Here is a 21,333-nt window from a genome sequence, read left to right on the forward strand (position 1 = left end):
CAGATTTTTCATTCTCTTTAATGCTGTCAGTCCTGCAGCGTTCTAGGGGCACAGAGAAGCATAGAATAAGGCTTTCCTGTTAAAAACAACTGTTTTATAAAAGTCCAGAGAGTCTGTCTACAAAGGACTGTCATGTTAGTGAACAAACAGAAACTGGAGAATAATTTAATGTAAGCTTTAAAGTAAAGATGAGGAAGCTTCACCCATCCCTTGAGTGACAAAAAATGAAATTGGGAGTGAACTGAAAACCTTTCTGGAGTGCCAGAGAAGCACAATGAGGCATGCCAAATGAAGGCGAGGTGGCCTGAAATGTTACCCATGTATGCCTCACTTCTGGTGATGCATTCAGGAATTCAACTTTTTGAAAGCTAGTCGCATAAATGTGAACCAAATGTCGGACTCGGTTTCATTTTCCATAAAATGCAAATTCACTACTTGTACCTGTTATATATACTAAAGGTATTCTTTGGAGGTGAAGGTGGTAATATTTGATAAATTCTGCAGGTATGAGGAGGAAGATAATTTCTATAAATTTGTACATATTACCTTGTGAGTTCTTTTGGAACAAAACAGTTGTTCTGAATCATTGGTTATAGAAGTCATTCATCAAAATACAGGCTGAGCACCTCTTATCCGGAATTCCAAAATCCAAAATTGTCTACATGAGTGGCTGACATAGTGACATCTTTGTTTTATTATAGTTCAGTGTGCAGAAACTTTGAAAATTATTGCAGATATTGTATAAAATTACCTTCAGGCTATATGTATAAAGTATATATGAAACATCAATGAATGTTGTGCTTAGAGTTGGAATCTTTATTAATAATAATAAATGTTATTGATTAGTCCTGGATCCCTTATTATGTACATATACAAATCATTCAGGTATTCTCATCCCCCCCCCCAAAAAAAAACCCAAAGAAATCTAAAACAATTCTGGTCTCAGACATTTTGGATAAGGGCCACTCAATCTGTACTAATGAAATCAGCAGAATTATTTCATAGTAATTAGAGAATTTGGAGTGTTCTTTTATTGTGAAGCTATTATTCTTCCATCAACCTAAAAGCAAGTTGTATAAATCAGTTTCCTCTGTTCAATAATATATATGTGCATTCCTGCTTATTACGTGACATTGTGCTTTAGAGTAGAGAAGGATAGTCATTGGTATCTGCAGTGCTGAAAATGATTTATTGGTCTTTGGGGCAATATGAAATTCTTATTACAATGAAGAAAGTTTATACTGTATTTATTTCCAGGTGTTTGTTTTCAGACAGATTGCTGTTGTAAGAAACAAAGTTGAACGATGAAACATTAAAACTATAATAGTGTAGCAGAGATTATTGGAATACTACATGATGGCAGGAGAAATTATTTTCTAATTGTTATTTTGCAAACCACTGAGAAAATTAGGATATAAAGCAGAGATTACATAATCTGAATTTTAAGGAAGGTAAAAACCCATAAATCAAAAAGCATGTCAGATCATTTTTCATGCATCATGCACATCTCCAGAGCAAGGTTTAATATTAATAAGAATTACTCTGACAAAATACAATTTATTCAAGAGATGGCTTTTAACAGTTTATGTACTCAGAGTCATTTATGTAAAAATTAGTATGCCACTTTTGTTATTAGCTATGCCATAGAATAGTGGGCTTGTGTTCCTGTCCAGTCTTTCTTCCCAAGTTCTTCATGATTCTCAGAATTGCCGTTCAATCAAAAATTGAAGTAGTCACATTTTCCAATCTTCTGGGCTGCTCCCCTCACATTGGAGAGCAGTGATTGTACAAGTAGGGAGTTTAACATGGGTTTATGGCCAAATTGGACATGGATGTATGAATGTTTTAGTCCTGACAGAGGTCTTTATAGTGGAAGTCCCAGGGCACAACCAGGATTTGAGGGCAGTAATCTATTCTTAATGCTACCATTTTTATCTGACTTACGCTTTTCTAGTGTGAGGAAAGCTTCTAATTGAAAGAACACAAGTCACTGTTTTAGATCAGGATTGTGATATGAAGCAAATGGTTGTTAAAAAAAGAAATTACTATTTCACAGTTGCAATCCAGTCAGTATGCCATCGGTTGAGAACCGAAACAAAAGTCAGTTTACAAAAGATAAAATAAATAACACCTTCTCTAGTTTATAGCTTGTTACATGTTTTTGGAAAGAGGTTGATGTGGCATGGCTTGAATGTATCATGAAGTTTATCAACTCTAGGAAGTTAGCTAAATGGGGCTTTTGACTTCCACCTGATCCTAGACCTCTTTTTTTTGCAATTTACAATCTTACATCACAACCCTTTCCATAGATCTTATGGCTTGCAGTAGATATTAGATAGTACATGTTGACCCAAGCCATTTTTTGACAGAAATTAATGAATTCATTTTAATAGTATGTGAAAAGATATTCCAATTTAAAATGACAATTCTGCAGTGGTAGCAGAAATAGTCTAGATAATTGTGGATTGTGGATGCTCAATATTAGCATTGTATTTCATGTCACAGAAATCTCACTGAACCACAAAAGGAAACATAAGGAAGTTTTACTCCACCATTGCATTATTTCTTTCTTGAATCTGTTTATTTAATTCAACCTATAATTTGTGATTTACTGTGATGACTAGAAATTCCTGTTGAATGATCTCAACTGGCAAACTATGCAGTACTGTGGAGAGGAACTGTTTTTTTATTCTTTAAAAACAGTTTTATACTAGGCTGTATATGTTGTTGGAGACTTCAGACTGATTAATACTATTAGGAGATATAAGCAACTGTCACTGCTTCTCTTCTTCTGTAAAGATTACCACCAAAAAAGAAGAGCAGTAGCATTGTAGTGGCATGATGATTCCTGCCATTAGTTCTCTTGGGCTCCCGTCAGGAAGATTGTACAGAGACTCTACTGATATCTTTCCTCAGGAAAACATGTAGTTTATCACTGTATCTCACCCACATCCAGCATGAGATTGAAAAAAAATTCCTTCAACTATTTTAAGCTGTAAGTACTTCATGTCTCTAGTTAGAAAAGAAAATGAGTATTTTTCCAGTGATGTACTTAAATATTTAATTTTTAATTAGTAGCTTCAATAGGTAATAGTTTTCATTGATATTTAATATCTGTTGAGATTGTATTATCCTACTGTGAAGAGCTGGCAGGGTGACTAGTAGAGCTGCACATTTGAGTTTATTCTACTGTTTCAGGGTTATGAGAATGTGTGTGGCATGCTTTTTAACATATTATGGAAAACCTCTTGAGACTTACTACATTGACTCAGGGTTACAGTTTTTGCTGAAGCACATAATGTGGCTAATCCTGCACTTTTCAGCATTAGGAATATAATCCCACCCACAGTGGGTGGCATTCAACCTCTGAGCACATTATTTTTGGCTGGGATTTACTTTCAGGTTGTTCACATTCATTCAACCATTATTGAAACTGTGCAGTATTCAAGGCCATTGATTACATCCTTTGTGTTAAATGACAGGGAGCAGATATATTAACTGTTAGGGGAATTTGATAGCACTTAATCCCCATACTCCAAATAGCTTCTTCTGGTTCTTTTCATGGAAATGAATCATAAGAGAGGAGACAAAATAAATCCTTGTGTAGGCATAAAATTATGGTGTCAAATATGTTTCCTTCAACCACATCACATGTTCCCCTGCAATACCTTGACTAGGCTTGCCAAGTGATCAAGAAGAATGTCTTCTTCTATAATACTAAAATCAGTTTAAGTTAACAATTCAAGAAAACCAAATACAGACAAATACTGGGGAATAGTTCAGATTTTTAAAACATGCTTGAGATCTAAACATGAAAAATACTTCAGATCTTTAAAACATGCTAGAGATCTTTGAAGAAAGGTACATTTTGTTCTGTTTGCCATTGTCAAAGGACAAGAACATGTTCTGAATTTAGTTATGCTTGCAGTAAAAAATTAAGCTTTTTCTTAATACAAATTAGAATATTATAAATGACAGTATCTACATTTGTACACGTGAGAACATTTACACTCATGGTGAACTTAAAGTGTGTGAGGAAACTAACCTGTAGGCCACATATAATTGTAGCCTGTAGGCCACATATAATCCTGTTCCATTCAGAGCTTCCCCTTAAAGTTTCAGACAAAAATGCTTCAAAAAAGATCAGTTGTTGTTCCTGGACTCCTCCAGGAACAATTGATTCATTTAAAACATTGACTGATCTAAATGGCTAAAAAACTATGGAAGTTGCTACCAGATGTCACTTTCAGTTCTGATTTTGACCACAAATAGAATGTCTCTAGTGAGTGTGGGTAAATCCCCCCCACCAATCCACTTTGTCCAATTTAAAGAGATAACAGTTTTGTTAGGCACGTATCATAGGAATAGAATGTGTAGGAAAAGGGAGCAGCTTTCTTCATTTTCATCATTTCAGGTAGCTTGGTACATTTTCATATATCCAGTTGTCATAGAGATACTGGTCCAGTATGTTCGAACTATATTAAATGTGGCAGGTGGATGGAAACATATATGGCAGAAAGAACAAAAGTCATGACTTTGTGGCTTATATAGCATCCAGTTTTTTAGAATGCTATTTTTAAATTGTCAAGTTTCTAAAATAGCAGTTAGTGCAACTGTCAGTTAAGATGAAAAGAATCTTGGGCACATGTTACATTGTTGATTTAAAATTATTTTTTACATACATTCCTGTTGAAATGAAATGCTTTGCTTGACTTTTTCAGAGCAGTGTACTGGATGCTAAGGTTTTATTTTGTTTATATTGGTTACTGTGAATAGAAAACTATAGTGAGTTATTTCCCTTTGTCTCTGTAGTTATCAGAGACTGTTACAGACGATTGCGGTACTCGAGGCTCAGCGTACTCAAGCAGTGCAAGATCTTGAGAGTTTAGGCAGACACCAGAGAGAAGCACTGAAAGATCCCATTGGATTTGTGGAAAGTCTTCAAAAGAAGGTATCCCAGTAGAAATTCTTAAGCACTCCTGAGAGATGTATGATAATTAATAAATTCATCTCCTACAAAAAATGAGTGTAGATGGTAGAATTAGGGGAGCAAGAGATCTTTATATGGGATCAAAGCTACTAGAGCTGTTTAAGTCTGTCATCTTGTCATCTTATTTTTCAAATGTATTTTTGTTTTAATCTTGTTTATAAAGTGTTTTTTATAGAGCTAATTGCCTTTGAGTCTTATGGGTTAATGGTAGGTACAAAAATCCACTTCCTTTCTCCATGTCCTCATTTGGGTCTGGTTTTCATAACATAACTTACTTTATCCTGTATTCCTAGATAATAAAGAGCTGGAGTGAGTTTCCAGACCATGCCGTAATCTTAATTTGACAATTCAATTGGCTTCTGTTATTAGTGAAAGTCCATGGTGGCTGTGGAAGCATCACTATATGAGTGAGGAACAAAGCAAGCCAATTTTGAAGATATTAGCCTACTCCATTCATCACTATCTTCATTGGTTGCTTTCATTGGTGATATATTCACACAGTACACAGCCAATGTTCTGAAAGGAAACACTGATCCTTGAAAACCCATATCCATGTTCATATATTCACCTGGAATGACACTGAAAAAATGTGCAAGATTAGTGTAAGTGTATACTTAGTCTTATATTTACATCTCTTAGGTACCAACATGCCCTGTTGGTAGCTCGTATTGTGAACTGGGTCCTTCCTGTGAAAACTTGATCATAGAGAATTAGGTTACAAATTCCTAGTGAGAAACAAAAACAAACTCCATGGTATCAGGTGTTCACACAGAAGCACTGATACTTGCTGGCAGCTCTCTGTCAATCGGAAATGGAGAACGTGCACATGCAGATGTTTTACCATTTGCTTCAGTGTCATTCCAACAGAAGGTATGAACTGGTCTGTAATATTAGAGGTCGCTGAGAGTAAAGTTTTTTTTAAAAAAAATTGAGTGCTGCATCGAGAACTAGCAATTGAGTTTGCTACCCAATCATGGGGAAACAGCAGCAACAGTCTGTCCATAGATGTGCTTATAGAATGTATTATTAAGGGAGATCCATTAGGTTTTTGAAGGATAACTACACATTCTGATCATTCCTTGAGTTGAATAAGTTTGTATCCAGCTATGCTGTGTTCTGTAATTCTTATTTCCTGGTGTCCTCCTAGTTTCCTTTATTATGACATGCTTGTCATAGACCTATGTTTGATGAAAAAATGTTGCTTTAAAATAGTTAACAAAAGGTGGCGGGAGGACATGACATTGTGAAAATCTGGCCACAGCTTACCTTCAGTAAGGAATCATTCACTGTTCTTTTACATAATTTATATGCTCTGCTGTGTATTACTCTTGGGTGAGTTCCTTAAAAATGCGGAGACATTATACTGAGACATAACTTGAGAATACCTTCAAGGAGTTCAAGGTTATGGGATGTAATGTCGTTTGAAATAGTGTATGTTAATTTTTCTTAATTCTGATTCTTCCAGGTTGATGTAGGGCTACCAAATCCACAGAGAGTTGTCAAGCTGCCAGAAATATCGTGGGACCATTATACAACAAGTCTTGGAAATTTTGAAAGAGAATTCAAAAACCGAAAACGTAACAGCAGACGAGCTAAGCTTATTTTTGATAAAGGTAAGTAAGTGAATAAATTGGTTGTGAGGAAAACTAGTCAACTGCATTTCTGTAATTATTTTCCATTACTCTTAATAGGTTTACCTACAAGACCAAAAAGCCCATTGGATCCCAGAAAGGATGGAGAACCTACTTCTTACTCTGTGTTGCCTTTTAGTGATTGTCTAGAAGCATCAGCAAATAACCGTCCACAGGTAAATGTTATTAGATGCAAAACTAAAACCATAATTAGGAAACCATCACAATGAAGATAGAAATGTATGCCTTAAAAAGGTTTATATCATATCTCTTTGACCTCAGGATCCTCAAGATGGCTGAATACACATACACACCCTGCAGCCAACAGCCCTTGGTTCCTTAACCCAATGGTGTTCAGTCTTTTGTATTTTACTTCTCACTAATTATTCTATCCAAGAACCTGAGACTCATTATGATACTTTAAAAAGTCCCCTTTCCCTAAAAAGATAATTTTATATACTGGCATATGCATTCTGTTATTGTTAATCATCTCCAGTAAGTTACAAGAATGCTCCAAATTCCATATTGCATTGTTAGAAGTAAATACATGTTCAACTTCTAAGACAGTAAACAATGCAGACACAAACACATCTAATCTTCAATCCTAACAACCACACACCAACTACAACGAACTGAGTTTCAGTTGTCATTCAAGAGCTGTAAGCATTCTTTCCAACTTCAGCCAATCATCATCCAACACTTTGTCCCTTTGGAGACAGATGACATACTTTAAATTACCTAATATACTCTCATATAACATCATACAACATTTAGCAGTAATGACCAAAAATACACAAAGTAATATTTATACAGACTTCAAAATATTATATACTGTTAACTAGCTGTGCCCGGCCACGCGTTGCTGTGGCCAAGTATGGTGGTATGGGAAATAAAGTATTGAGGAATTGGTGGTAGTTAAGGTAAAGGGTAAACGTTTTCCCCTTACATTAAGTCCAGTCATGTCTGACTCTGGGGGTTGGTGCTCATCTCCATTTCTAAGCTGAAGAGAGGCGTTGTCCATAGACGACTCCAAGGTCATGTGGCATGACTGCATGGAGCGGCGTTACCTTCCCGCCAGAGCAGTACCTATTGATGCACTCACATTTGCATGTTTTTGAACTTCTGGGTTGGCAGAAGCTGGGGCTAACAGTGGGGGCTCTCTCCGCTCCCCCAATTCAAACCTGCGGCCTTTCGGTCCAGAAGTTCAGCAGCTCAGCGCTTTAACACGCTGTGCCATCAGGGGATATTATTTCCTAAAGGTTGTGAATATACAATATTTCTGATTGTTTTTTGTCTGTTGGAGGCAAGTATGAATGCTGCAAGTAGGGAAAATGATTAGGATGTAATGGCCTTGAAGCTTTAAAGCCTGGCTGTTTCCTCCCTGAGCGTGTTAGCTGGCCCGGATTGTTTCCTGTCTGGAATTCCCTTGTTTTCAGAGTGGTGTATTTTGCGATATTTTATGTGCTTCTGTTGTCTGTGGCCCTGAGAAAACAGAGGATTTGCCGGACTTTGATGATGGGAATACTTTGTTCGGAGGTTTAAGCTGGCCCTGATTGTTTCCTTTGTGGAATTCCCCTGTTTTCAGAGTGTTGTTCTTTATTTAGTGTTCTGATTTTAGAGATTGTATTGTTCTGTTTTATTACACCACATTAATTTTTATATATTCTGATTTTAGTGTTTTTGAATACTTGGAGCCAGATTGTATTCATTTTCACGGTTGACCGCAACACCACAACAACAACAACAACAACAACAATAATAATAATAATAATAATAATAATAATAATAATAGTAATGATAGTAATAATAATGACTTTGGTAATTCACAGTGCTTCACTCCCTTCTCAGCTGGCTTTCTGGAAGAATCCTTTCTTGGGAGGTGTTAGCTGGCCCTGATTGTTTCCTTTGTGGAATTTCCAATTTCCCTGCTTCCAGAGTGTTGGTCTTTATTTACTGTCCTGGTTTTAGAGATTATATTCTGCGTTATTCTATCCCAGTAATTATTTCATATTAAAGTAGAATCTCACTTATCCAACATTCGCTTATACAATGTTCTGGATTATCCAACGCAGTCTGCCTTTTCGTAATCAATGTTTTTGTAGTCAGTGTTTTAAATTCATTGTGATATTTTAGTGGTAAATTTGTAAATACAGTACAGTAGAGTCTCACTTGTCCAACATAAACGGGCCAGCAGAATGTTGGATAAGCGAATATGTTGGATAATAAGGAGGCATTAAGGAAAAGCCTATTAAACATCAAATTAGGTTATGATTTTACAAATGAAGCACCAAAACATGTTAGACAACAAATTTGGCAGAAAAAGTAGTTCAATACACAGTAATGCTATGTAGTAATTACTGTATGTATGAATTTAGCACCAAAATATCACGATATATTGAAAACATTTACAAAAATGCGTTGGATAATCCAGAATGTTGGATAAGCGAGTGTTGGATAAGTGAGACTCTACTGTAATTACTACATAGCATTACTGCGCATGGAACTACTTTTTCTGTCAAATTTGTTGTATAATATGATGTTTTGGTGCTTAATTTGTATAACGATTACCTAATTTGATGTTTAATTGGCTTTTCCTGAATCCTTTCTTATTATCCAACATATTCACTTATCCTGCCGGCCTGTTCATGTTGGATAAATGAGACTCTACTGTATATTGATAATCTTATATTATCTGCTTAGAACTGGATTATATGAGGCCCCTTCTTCACAGCTGTATAAAATGCACACTGAAGTGGATTATAGGGCAGTGTGCAGTCAAGATAATCCAGTTCAAAGCAGATAATATAAGATTATAAATGGGTTATATAGCTGTGTGGAAGGGCCTTGAGTCTACACTGCCATATAATCCAGTGCAAATTAGATAATCTGTGGAAGAGCCTTAAGTGAGGCCTAAGTCTGCCTGTCCCCTGGGCTGAGTTGGTTGCTAGGAGACCAAGTGGGCAGAGATTAGCCCTCTAAACTGGCAGCAATTGGATAACAACAATTATTCCTTTCCCTCCCTTTCTAGGTTGTTGTATCAACCTAGAGGCGTGGATGATGGGTTGTGTTGTCAAATTTCGAGGTTGGGGGGCCTGTAGTTTTGTTGTTTTGTTGATCGCCGTGATGCCATCACTCATTTATATATATAGATTATAGCAATGATACTTACTCTTGTAGAGATTGACCCTCCCTGATTCTCCAGAAACCACGTTGTTTTGCTGCTAGTTGCCCACTTCCACCTTCGGGGAAGGTTCTCATTCATCTTTTCCTCAAAAAGCCCTTGCTCCACCACTGCCAGACATTTGATGGGGAGAGAGGGAAGGGGAAAGTCTCTAGTTCCTGTTGCTTCACTCACACAAGGCCCCTGCAAAAAGCAGATATTCCTGTTGATAGCATATTTCATTAAGTCGCATATTACAATATAAAAACATGAAATCATGCTGTGAAAAAACAGTTACGGAGCAAATGTGATTTTAAACCCAATTTTTTATAAAACAATTTTTAAAAAAAGGGTTTTATGACCCTCAATTTTATAGTCCTTAGTTGGTTCATATGCACAAGCGTTTTTGCTGACTACACTGGTGACAGTGGCACAGGAGAAGTGAACAAGCTCATAGTTGTAGGTATGTATGTGGCAAAGAGAATTACAAGGCACCTGAGATTAGTTCATTTGAGTCAAAGATGAAACATTGCAGTTTATAAATACCCCTCTATTAGTATATACAGTATTGGTATAGATGAAGTATGATAGGATGTCATGTGATTTTCCTTATATTTACTTTGTACAAATGTTGTAAAACATAGTTGATCTTAACATTTATTTGAATGATAGCCATGAACTATCAGTGTATCTAAACTTTTATACTATGTTATATTCAAGCAGATGATAAGAGGGCGACTTTGTGATGAGACCAAACCTGAATCTTTTAACCAGCTGTGGACTGTAGAAGAACAGGTAATGGCAGAGCTAGACAAATAGTATATATGGTGATTTAAAATGCAAAAAAATCCAAAATCACAATACAGTTCTACAATGATTGTTTGGCTTTTGGCAAATTAAAACTAAGATAAATGAATTGCATTTCTGACTTCTTTGTTTTTAGAAAAAACTTGAACTATTGCTTTTGAAGTATCCACCGGAAGAAATAGAATCACGGCGATGGCAGAAAATTGCTGATGAACTCGGAAACAGAACTGCAAAGCAGGTAGAAGGTTAACTGTGTTCTGCTGGTTTCTTGAACAGTCCAGCAGATGAGTTCTGCTCCAGTTTAATAAGGCTTGGAACATTCTAGCTAGAGAACTGGTAGTGTAATTATCGATTCATATTTCTTCCTTCTGGAAAAGGGAATGGGCTAGTAGTTAGATAGGAGTTCAGATGTTTTGAGGCTCTTAATCTTTATTTTAAATCACAAACAAAATATAGGCTGAGATCCTGCAGTAGATGTAGCTATGATGATACAGCTATGATTTGACTCCCAATCTGCCCCCTGACACCCCCCCCCCCCCCACACACACACACACATCCACTTTAGAATTAGGGAGCCAAATCAAACAATGGAGTTCTGTAGTTTGGTGATATTGAAATCTGATGCATTCAGCCTCTTCTCGCCAGCAAGCCATAGTGTAATGAAGTACAGTAGAGTCTTACTTATCCAAGCCTTGGTTATCCAAGGTTCTGGATTATCCAAGGCATTTTTGTAGTCAATGTTTTCAATATATCATGATATTTTGGTGCTAAATTCGTAAATACAGTAATTACAACATAACATTACTGCGTATTGAACTACTTTTTCTGTCAAATTTGTTGTATAGCATGATGTTTTGGTGCTTAATTTGTAAAATCATAACCTAATTTGATGTTTAATAGGCTTTTTCTTAATCCCTCCTTATTATCCAAGATATTCGCTTATCCAAGCTTCTGCCGGCCCGTTTAGCTTGGATAAGTGAGACTCTACTGTAATTAAATGGGATGGGGGATAAATAGTCACAGACTGACAACTAGACTAATAGTGCACCTTATGAAAGGCATTTGTACTGAAGTTGGTGATAGTACAGGATTTAAATAGAGTAAAATGTTATCATTAACAGAAGAGAGTAAATAACATCTGTTAAATATATATTGTAGTTTAATGTAACATTATCAAATGTCATCCTCACATATGTGTGCCTTTCTAATGTAGAACATAGCTTATAGATTGCTTTTTTAGCATTTAGAAATTATATATGCTTTTTTTTTCTCTCTAGGTTGCCAGCAGAGTGCAGAAATATTTCATAAAACTGACTAAAGCTGGTATTCCTGTTCCAGGCAGAACTCCAAACTTGTATTTATACTCCAAAAAGGTAAATTGCAAGACTACATTTTTTCTTGGCACTTAAGTACAGACATAATCTATGAAAAATGTGAATAGTGATCCAATAGTGTTCTATTAAGTCATGTGTTTATTTGTGTTGTCTGCGCCAACCTTGCTAACGTGACATTGGATAGTTAAAGGAGAATTTATTTGTTTGTGTTTTTACCAAAACAAAATAATTAAATTTCTTAATTCATATACTCAAAACAACTTAACTGAAAAAACTTCACTGATAGTGATATATACTTTGTGAATCTGAGTCAAAGTTCTAGCTTATAAGGGAAAAAATCAGTTTCTAAATTTCCTCATCTCTTTCAGTACCTAGAAACTAACTGTTTGCTGGTTTACTAACCACAAATGTCAGTGAAGAAGCAGTGATCCAGATAGGGATTTGTTTTAGGAAAAGGCTAAAGCATCTCTCTTCTTAGTGATGGAAGGGGTACCCATTTACAAAGTGACTGCTGTGACGGGGACACCTAGTCACACACCTGCGAGGATGAAATATATTTTCCACAAGTAACTGGTTAATGCAAAGGTCCATTCACACACACACACACATACTAGTTTGCTGGCCTTGTTTAACAAAAGGGTAAACTTTCTATCTTTCTATGTACCAGATAGTTCATAAGCAACCCAATCTTCCTGTAACTTCCAAGAAGAAATTTATATTATTACAAAGAGACCAAGAACAAGGAAGAAAAACAGATCCTGTTCTTCATCCTTGTTACAGGTCCTATGTGCCCTATTTTCTGCTCCCCCTCTATTACCTCTGCTTCATCTCTTCTGCCCTGAGCTTTGATACTTGATGTCAGCTGGTACCTTTTATTGATTAGTTAATGTCAGGGTATTGTGTATTGTGAAATGTTAAAATCAATCTGGATACAGCAATTATGGAGTTAATGAGAGTCTGCTATGATTGATGTATCACAGGACCAATGGGGTCAAATGTGTTTTGACCGGGACGTACTATCTTGTTCCTGTGGAATTCCTGTGGAATGCGAGGGAGTTGGTTTTTCCTGTCTAGAGCGAAGAACAGCGATGAGCAATGTGCTGTGTGTGTGCATGGGTGCTTTCGGCAAGCACTCATGGAGGAAAGGACTGAATTGACTCTATTTGTATATAGATTATGTAAATAAAGTTTAATCAACAGTTGGACTTCGTCTGCTGGAGTGAGTTTATCCAGTGCTGTTTTCCACACGGGGAAACAGTCTGGAGAGAAGGAGGTGAACCGGGATGGTGAATTTTTGGATTTCACTCTGCTACCCATCATCCCCGCTGACAGTTAAATCATGATTTATCTCTTTTTTACTTTGATTTAAATCACCTCACATTTTGTCATACTTCTTGAGGGTTGCATGTTTGACTTCTGAGCTTTTACAAATATAAATGAGAAAAGTGGTTGGTTGGTTGATTCTTTGGAGAAAGCATCCGGTAGGGTAGGCTTGCTCAACTTGGCAGTAGTAAGAGGTCGAAATTAAACAGGCTAAACCTCTTTGGGCAGCAGATAGGTTTGCTGCGCCTCGCTCCATGAGAGGATGCCTTTCCCTCAGAGCAAGCAGCAAAACAGATTCGCCTCCATTTCCCCATCTCTTCTCATCATGGTGGTAGGTTGCAGTCCTTTTCTGAGGAAAAGAACTAGTGCCTCAACTCTTGCCACCACTGCTCCTTTCTCTTTGCCTCTGGGTTGCCTCTGTCATCTTCTCCTATGGAGGGAAAAACCGCCAAGTCTGCACCGTTCATTTTCTTCATTTATGAGGGAGAAACTTTGCTTCGCTATGAAGACCACACAACAGCTTCATGGTGAAGCTACTTTTCTCTCACACAAGTGAGGGAGATGAATGGCAGCGAGTTGGTGGTGTTTCCCACTGAAGGAGGAGATAATAGAGGCAACCCAGAGGCAACAAAAAAGAAAGAGCGGCATAGCCACATTTCTCCCTCACAAAATGGTGCGGAATTGGCGGTTTTATGCCGGATGATAAGGAGACGACAGAGGCAAAGAAAAATGAAGAGCGGCAGATGCAAGATTGGGAACCCTTCTTCTTTACTGCCTAATTCCCCCTTTAAAACGGTCGATGTAATGGTAAATTTTAATGTAATCTGGAGCCCATGATTCCAATCTTCCTGATACCCCTTAAAATTTCATCTCCACTACTCCAACCTGAGTCCAACAACCTCATTTCCAAGTGAGACCAGGACTTCCAGCATTTTCACTGGATTTATTGGTGATGCCTCTTTTGTCACAGATTAGTTTGGTAAATTTGGTTCTTACAGAAAAGAAACGTGTAGAGGTGAAACACTTGGAGAGAGGAATAGTGGGTTCTGATTACAGTACTAGTTTGCTGTAGAGCTGCATATGACCTCCCTCTCTAAGGCGTAGGCTCAGGGCCTCTTTGTGCCGCACTAAATCCTTGTGAGAGCTGCATCCGGCTCCCGGGCCGTATGTTGTACAGGTCTGCAATAGAGGATTGCTTCTTACCTCTATCCACGAAAGACAGCAATTTATTTTATTTTAAATTTTTATTGAAATATATAATCAAATTTTTACATATCCTTCTTTCATATACATAATTTTTGTTATTTCCATATTATCTAGTTCATTGTGTAAAATATAATGTAATAGTTTAACATTTCCAATCTTTGGGTTTCCAATCTTTCTTGAATATTGGAGGGTCTTTTATCTGAAGATATCTTGTCAAAATGTCTATTTCTGCAATTTCAGCTGCTTTTACTATCAGTTCTTCCATTTTTGGTGTTTCTTCTAGTTTCTACATCTGTGCACACACAATTCTTGCTGCAGTTGTCATCAGAATGAAAAGTCTGTCATACATCTTCAAAAGTGATCTATTTGTTATGTCTAGTAAGAATGTCTCTGGATGCATGGGTATTTTTTAGTTTTAATGCTTTTTCTATAATTTTATGGTTCTCAGTCCGAAAGTTTTTTGCCTTCTTTCAGGACCACCACATATGAAAAAATGATCCCATTTCTTGTTTATATTTCCAACAGGTTTATTTTTCAGTTGTGGCTGTATTTTGGCTATTTTTACTGGTGTCATGTAATATTGATAGAACATTTTTAAAAAGTCTTCCAACAGTGAATAATTTCTGAATATTCTTATTTTTATTTTCCAGAGTCATTACCATTTATTTAGGCTAATCATACGGCCAGTATTTTGGCCCATTTTAGCATATATTCTTTGATATATTTATCTTCTCTGTGTAGTTTTATCAGCAGAGCGAGATTTTGGACAGTTGTTTGTCTCTTACTTGTAATATTTCGTTGAAATTGGTCTTTTCTTCCTCAGATCCTTTTGATAATGATGGTGTATTTGTGTAAATTTGAACCACTTCAGGTTGTAGCCTTGTTGGTTTATTTCCTTTCTTGTTTTTAGTTGGAGATTGCCTCGTATCTTCTTGAGCATATCTATGTAGGTAACCATCTTCTGGTTGTTTTTTCCCCACTTTACTTAAAGGCTTCCTGAATAGAAGTCCATTCTGGTATTTTTGTATAATTTTATTGTGGTTTTTCCAAGTTCTCATCAAAAATTTCCTAATTGGGTGTTTATTAAAGTTTTGGTCTTTTGCCACTTTCCGATAAATTAGATATATATGCAAGCCAAATTTTAATCTGCTTCTTCAAGAACTATGAGGCTTTGATTATCAAGATGGATAAATTCTTTTAACCAATTCAGTATAGCTGCTTCTTGGTATAGTTTTTTTTCTTCGTGTACTCTGTGAATGCACACTAATGGAGAAGGCTGCGCCTGCGCAGGCTCCAACGGATACTCTTCCAAGCTAAAGTTTGAAATTTGGCGGTAACCCCGCCCCTCTTCCCGGAGGGTATAAAGGGCGCCCTCCGCGCCCGCTCTCCAGTTCCTTTTTTTCCGCCGCAAAGCTCACTTCGGACTCTTCGTTCTTATGTCAACCACGCGTTTTAAACGGTGCACTCAGTGTGCCGCTAAGATTCCAGATTCCGACGGCCACGCTAAGTGCCTTTTCTGCCTTGGCGAAAGCCACGTCGTCGGTACCTGCCGTTTTTGCCTGGCCTTTACAGCTCAGGCCAGAAGGAATAGAGCTGCAAGACTCCGTGCAGCTCTTTACGAAAAAACTCTTGCTCCTGAGGCTTCCACTTCCACCTCGGCCTCGATGGCGTCCAGGCCTGCTCCGTCGGTATCATCTAAAACCTCGAAAACCTCGAGACCGCGACCGACCAAACCGCCCTGCACGGTGACCACCGCTACGGTATCCACCCGGTCGGGCAAGATGGGCCCTTCATCAACTTCGAGTTCGGTGGCTTCGGCCATTTCCACTCGATCCCGCCTGGCTTCGCCGCCATCTTCTTCCGCCATGAAGATTGCCTTCAAGCGGGCTCAGGAGGAATCCAGACGGGCTCAATCTGACTCAGCAGCTGTGTGCCCGATTCCCCCGACGCCGGGAAAATCGCTGAGGGTCGCGTCGAAGCAACCTCCAGCAAAGAAACGAATGATCCAGAGGTCGTCCTCCTCAGCGTCTTCGAAGAAGGACGTCCCCTCCTCTGTGGCCTCCTCTAGGAGATCCTCTCCTATCCAACCAGCACAACGCCTCCGCTCCTCTTCCTCTCCTCATGGTCAGTCCTCGGATGCGGACGCTCAGGCCTCCCCCGACCGGTCGGTCAGGACAGTTATTAAGGCTCCCCAGCCGGCACCATCTCGTCTTCCGGCTCGACAAGAACTTTTTCCCCCGGCTCAAACACCTGAGAGGGGTAGACAGATGACGCGCTTAGCCCGCGCCGCCCAGGCCTCCGCGTCCAAGGGCGTTCCTCCACAGCCGGCTCTCCCTGCTCCTGAGGTAATACCTCACCATGACTCTATGCTTGTTTCTCCTCCCCGGTCCCCTCAAGGGCCCGAGGAGGATGACCCCGATATCGAGCGCCCCGAGTCGATACTCTCCGCCTCCGTTGTCTCTCTCGGCCTCGACCTCTCCCCGCCTCACGACGCCTACGAGGTCGACCCACCTTCCCCGACGGATAATATTCGGGCTTTCTCCGACCAGATGGTCAGAATGGCAGACGCTCTGGGGATGGAAATTAAACAAACTTCAAAGGCCGTTACCGACCCCGTTTTCAAGAGGGTTCAAGCCCAAGCCCCGCCAGCCACCTTGCTGCCTTTTCTTCCATACCTCCTGGACGTCATCCAGGCATCTTGGAAGACTCCGTCTTCGATACCTCCAACCTCTAAGAAAATAGAGGCCTGGTACCGAACCGATGACGAAGCCTTGGAATGGCTCAAGCATCACCCTGACCCAAACTCCATGGTGGTAAAGGCCTCCCAATCGTCGGGTCGACACTCCAACTCCCCGGCCGACAGAGAGGGCAAACGCTTCGATGCGGTAGGCCGCAAGCTGTACTCCGGTGCTCTCCTCCTTTGCCGTATGGCAAACTACGGGGCCTGCATGGGCGCTTATCAACAGATTCTCTGGGAGAAAGCCCAACCCTTCTTCGCCAAGCTTTCTGACGAAGACCGGTCAGTCCTCTCGACCCTCCAGCAGGAGGCGGACTCTCTCGCACACCACCAAATTCAAATGGCTAAGCATACCGGTGATACCGCCGGAAAAATGATTGCCCACGCGGTCGCGATTAGACGGCATGCATGGCTTCGGTCCTCAGGACTCTTTTCTTCCTCTCGGCAAGTGATCGAAGACCTTCCTTTCGACACCCAAGGCCTTTTCAATTCTGGCACTGATGACAAACTTAAGTCCAATCACGACTTCAAGATTCTCGCAACAAAGTGCGGGACCGATCAACCTCAGGCTCAGCGGACCCGATGGTTCCCGCAACGGTACCGACGCTACCCTCAGCCTTTTCGTCACCAGCCGTTTCGACGCTCGTCGAGCTCGAGTCACCACAGTCATCAGCAACAACCTCGCCGCCAGCACCAGGTCCCGAAAGGTCGGGGCAAAGGTCCTGCAGCCATGCCACAACCCCAACGACGGGCCTGACGCCCACTCTCTCGGGGATCTTTCTATCTCCACTACTGCCGTTCCTAGGCCCCGACCAGATCCTTCCTCTCTGTTCTTTTCTCGACCGCCTAGCTCTTTTCTACCGCGAATGGGAGTCTATCACCTCAGATGCCTGGGTTCTTCGCATTGTCAGAGACGGCTATGCCTTGGAATTCGAAACTTTTCCACCCACGGGTCACATCCTCCACACCGACCCTTCACCGGAAATATGCGCCGAGGTCGACTCCCTTCTGGCGAAGGGCGCAATCCAGCCTTCTCCTTCCGAGCAGGACACTCGAGGTTTCTTCTCGAGATACTTTACGGTTCCCAAGCGGGGCGGAGGTCTTCGGCCTATCCTCGACCTACGAGCTCTAAACCTCTTCATTCTGCCTTCAAAATTTCGAATGGTTTCAGTGGCCTCCATCCTCCCGATGCTCCGACACGGAGACTACTTCGCCTCTATAGACTTACGCGACGTGTATTTCCACGTCTCGGTGCGTCGATCCCACAGACGCTTCCTTTCCTTCAAGCTCCTGGGACACTCTTACCAGTTCACAGTTCTCCCTTTCGGCCTCGTCACGGCCCCAAGGGTCTTTACAAAGGTGGTCGCCGTGGTGGCAGCGCACCTCAGGAAACAGGGCATTATGGTCTTTCCTTATCTGGACGATTGGATGATTGTCGCGTCCGACCCCTCATCCCTTCAAAACCACGTCTCACAGACTCTTTCTCTCCTGCAACGGCTGGGCCTTCAGTTGAATGTCTCAAAGTCTCAACTCCTCCCAACCATAGAGATCCGCTTCATTGGAGCTCTCTTCAACTCCATCACGGAAACCGCCTCCCTGCCGAAGGACAGGTTCCTAGCCCTTCAACAGCACCTTTCTCTCCTCCTCCGCAACCGCAGGATCCGAGCCCACGCGGTCCAAGTTCTTCTGGGTCATATGGCCTCCACGGTCATGGTTACCCCTTTCGCCAGATTACGTCTCAGACCTCTCCAGAGATGGTTTATAGACTCTTTCAAACCCCATCGGCATCCGAGCTCAATGTTTCTCACGGTACCGAACCACGTTCGCCTCTCCCTTCGTTGGTGGCAGGACCCAGCGAACGTTTGTGTGGGGCTTCCCTTCCATCCCTCTCTACCGTCAGTCACCATCACGACCGACGCCTCCAATTTTGCGTGGGGAGCCCACATGGCGTACCTCACCGTCAGGGACCTGTGGTCCACCCAAGAAAGGTCTCACCACATAAACTTTCTAGAACTGTTATCAATCTTCAAAGCCCTCCGAGCGTTTGCTCGCTTTCTTCCCCACAAGTCTGTTCTAATCCAAACGGACAACGTAGTAGCCATGTACTACATCAACAAACAAGGGGGTACGGGCTCGAGAAAACTCATGGCTCTCTCGACGGACATTTGGCTATGGTGCATAGCGAGACACATAACTCTGTCGGCAGTTCACCTTCCGGGGGCTCAAAACACTCTAGCAGACTCTCTAAGCAGAATAACGACCTCCCCCCACGAGTGGCGTCTCGATCCCGAGATCCTGAAATCCGTCTTCGACGATTGGGGCTGGCCAGCTCTGGACCTTTTTGCCTCCCCCTCGAACGCTCAACTTCCTCGCTTCGGAGCGAGGCTCCCTCCAAACTCGACTCCGGGCTGTCTCGGAGACGCGTTTCTCCTAGACTGGACTCTCGAACCCGTCTATCTATTTCCTCCCTTCCCTCTCATCTCGAGAGTAATAGAGAGACTCTATCTAACACCGACATCGGCCAACCTGATCGCCCCTGCATGGCCACGCCAGCCGTGGTATCCCACGCTACTCCGGATGTGTGCGCATCCTCCCCGCACTCTCCCAACTCTCCCTCATCTACTATCTTCACAGAAGGGACAGGTCCTCCACCCCGACGTCCCGTCCCTGCACCTGACTGCCTGGAGGATACTTCCTTAAATTCTCTCCACCCAGACCTGCAGGCGATCCTTCGCGCCGCTCACAAACCGGCCACATCGAAGGCCTATGCTTACAAGCTGGCAAAATTCCAAACTTTCCTTCGGGACCGACGCGTCGATCCCGCCTCTACTTCGATCCCGCTGGTCATGGACTTCCTACTTTCCCTTGCGGATCGTCAACTTTCTCTGGCCTCGATAAAATCCTATCTCGCTGCTCTCTCCTGGCATTTCCAACGTCAGGGAAAACCTTCTCTCTTTTCTAACAACCTCATTAAGACCTTCCTTCGAGGTTACAACAACTTGCACCCTCCAGTTCAACCTCCGACAGCCGGATGGAGCCTCGAACTCGTCCTTTCTCAACTAGCTTCAGCTCCCTTCGAACCTATGGCCTCTGCAGACCTTCATCTTCTCTCTTGGAAGACTGCCTTCCTTATCGCTATCACCTCTGCGCGCAGGCCTTCGGAATTGGCTGCTCTCCGGGTGGACGAACCCTATCTCCGTTTCCACCACGACAGGGCTGTCCTTCGCCCGGACATCACCTTCCTACCTAAGGTGGTCTCTGCTTTTCACCTGAACCAGGACATAATACTTCCTGCTTTCTTCCCTAATCCTTCTTCTTCTCTGGAACGGAAACTCCATCTCCTCGATGTCAGGAGAGCCCTCCTTTTCTACAAGGACAGGACTAAGGACATACGTAAGTCACCTAGACTGTTTGTGGCTTACGCTACCCATAAACTGGGCGAACCACTTTCTTCCCAAAGACTCTCACACTGGATTGCTCAGACCATCGAGCTCGCTTATCAGCTGGCCAAACGCCAACCCCCCTCTTCGATCCGCCCTAGATCTACGAGGGGCCTTTCCACCTCTACGGCCTTCCCTCTCGACTCCATCTGTTGAGCGGCTATCTGGTCCACTCCATCCACCTTTGTTTCACACTACAGGATGGACTCAAAGAACCTCAAGGACTCGGCCTTTGCCAGGTCCGTCCTTTCCTCCTGCCTTACCTAAGGTTGTTGCCTTACTCAAAACCAGTTTTCGGGTTTATCCTTCTTACAGGCTGACCGTTGTCATCCACCCCGTTTGTAATAGATGTGCTCAGGGATTCTTTAATGTAGTGCTTCTGAACTGTACTTACCCACTGCACTGAAATGTATTTTTTGTTTAAATACTTCTCCCTCTGTTTTCAGAGACTGAGTTTATGCCTACCTCTGTATTTTCTTACAGACTATTGCTCACTTACAATGTTGTGATTATGTTCTGGATCCTAACATCAAGGATCGGTTTTTTTGCACTATATGCGATTGCATCGCTTCTTTCACCGTTGCACTTGCTTGTTTTGAACCTTGTGCTCAATAAATGTGTTGTTTGGACACTAGACTGGTTATCGGGTTTGCTATCCCACCTACCTACACCTCAGCTTGCTAGTCTCCATTAGTGTGCATTCAC

At 41.3% G+C, this 21,333-nt stretch overlaps 1 protein-coding gene across 4 annotated transcripts in view; it reads left to right on the forward strand.

The window, feature by feature from the left end:
- Positions 1 to 21,333, forward strand: part of zzz3 (zinc finger ZZ-type containing 3) — a 91,291-nt gene that overhangs the window by 52,271 nt on the left and 17,687 nt on the right. For 3 of the 4 annotated variants that reach the window (XM_008114120.3, XM_008114118.2, XM_062979564.1), the window contains exons 3-8: positions 4,813 to 4,951; positions 6,456 to 6,603; positions 6,682 to 6,797; positions 10,502 to 10,576; positions 10,725 to 10,826; positions 11,866 to 11,961. In XM_008114120.3, coding sequence (XP_008112327.2) covers positions 4,813 to 4,951; positions 6,456 to 6,603; positions 6,682 to 6,797; positions 10,502 to 10,576; positions 10,725 to 10,826; positions 11,866 to 11,961 — 676 coding nt within the window. The remainder of the gene's footprint in view (positions 1 to 4,812; positions 4,952 to 6,455; positions 6,604 to 6,681; positions 6,798 to 10,501; positions 10,577 to 10,724; positions 10,827 to 11,865; positions 11,962 to 21,333) is intronic. The other variant, XM_003223074.3, reaches the window with a different exon arrangement.

This window comes from Anolis carolinensis, chromosome 4 (genome assembly GCF_035594765.1).
Source record: "Anolis carolinensis isolate JA03-04 chromosome 4, rAnoCar3.1.pri, whole genome shotgun sequence".
In the NCBI taxonomy this organism is placed as follows: Eukaryota; Metazoa; Chordata; class Lepidosauria; order Squamata; family Dactyloidae; genus Anolis; species Anolis carolinensis.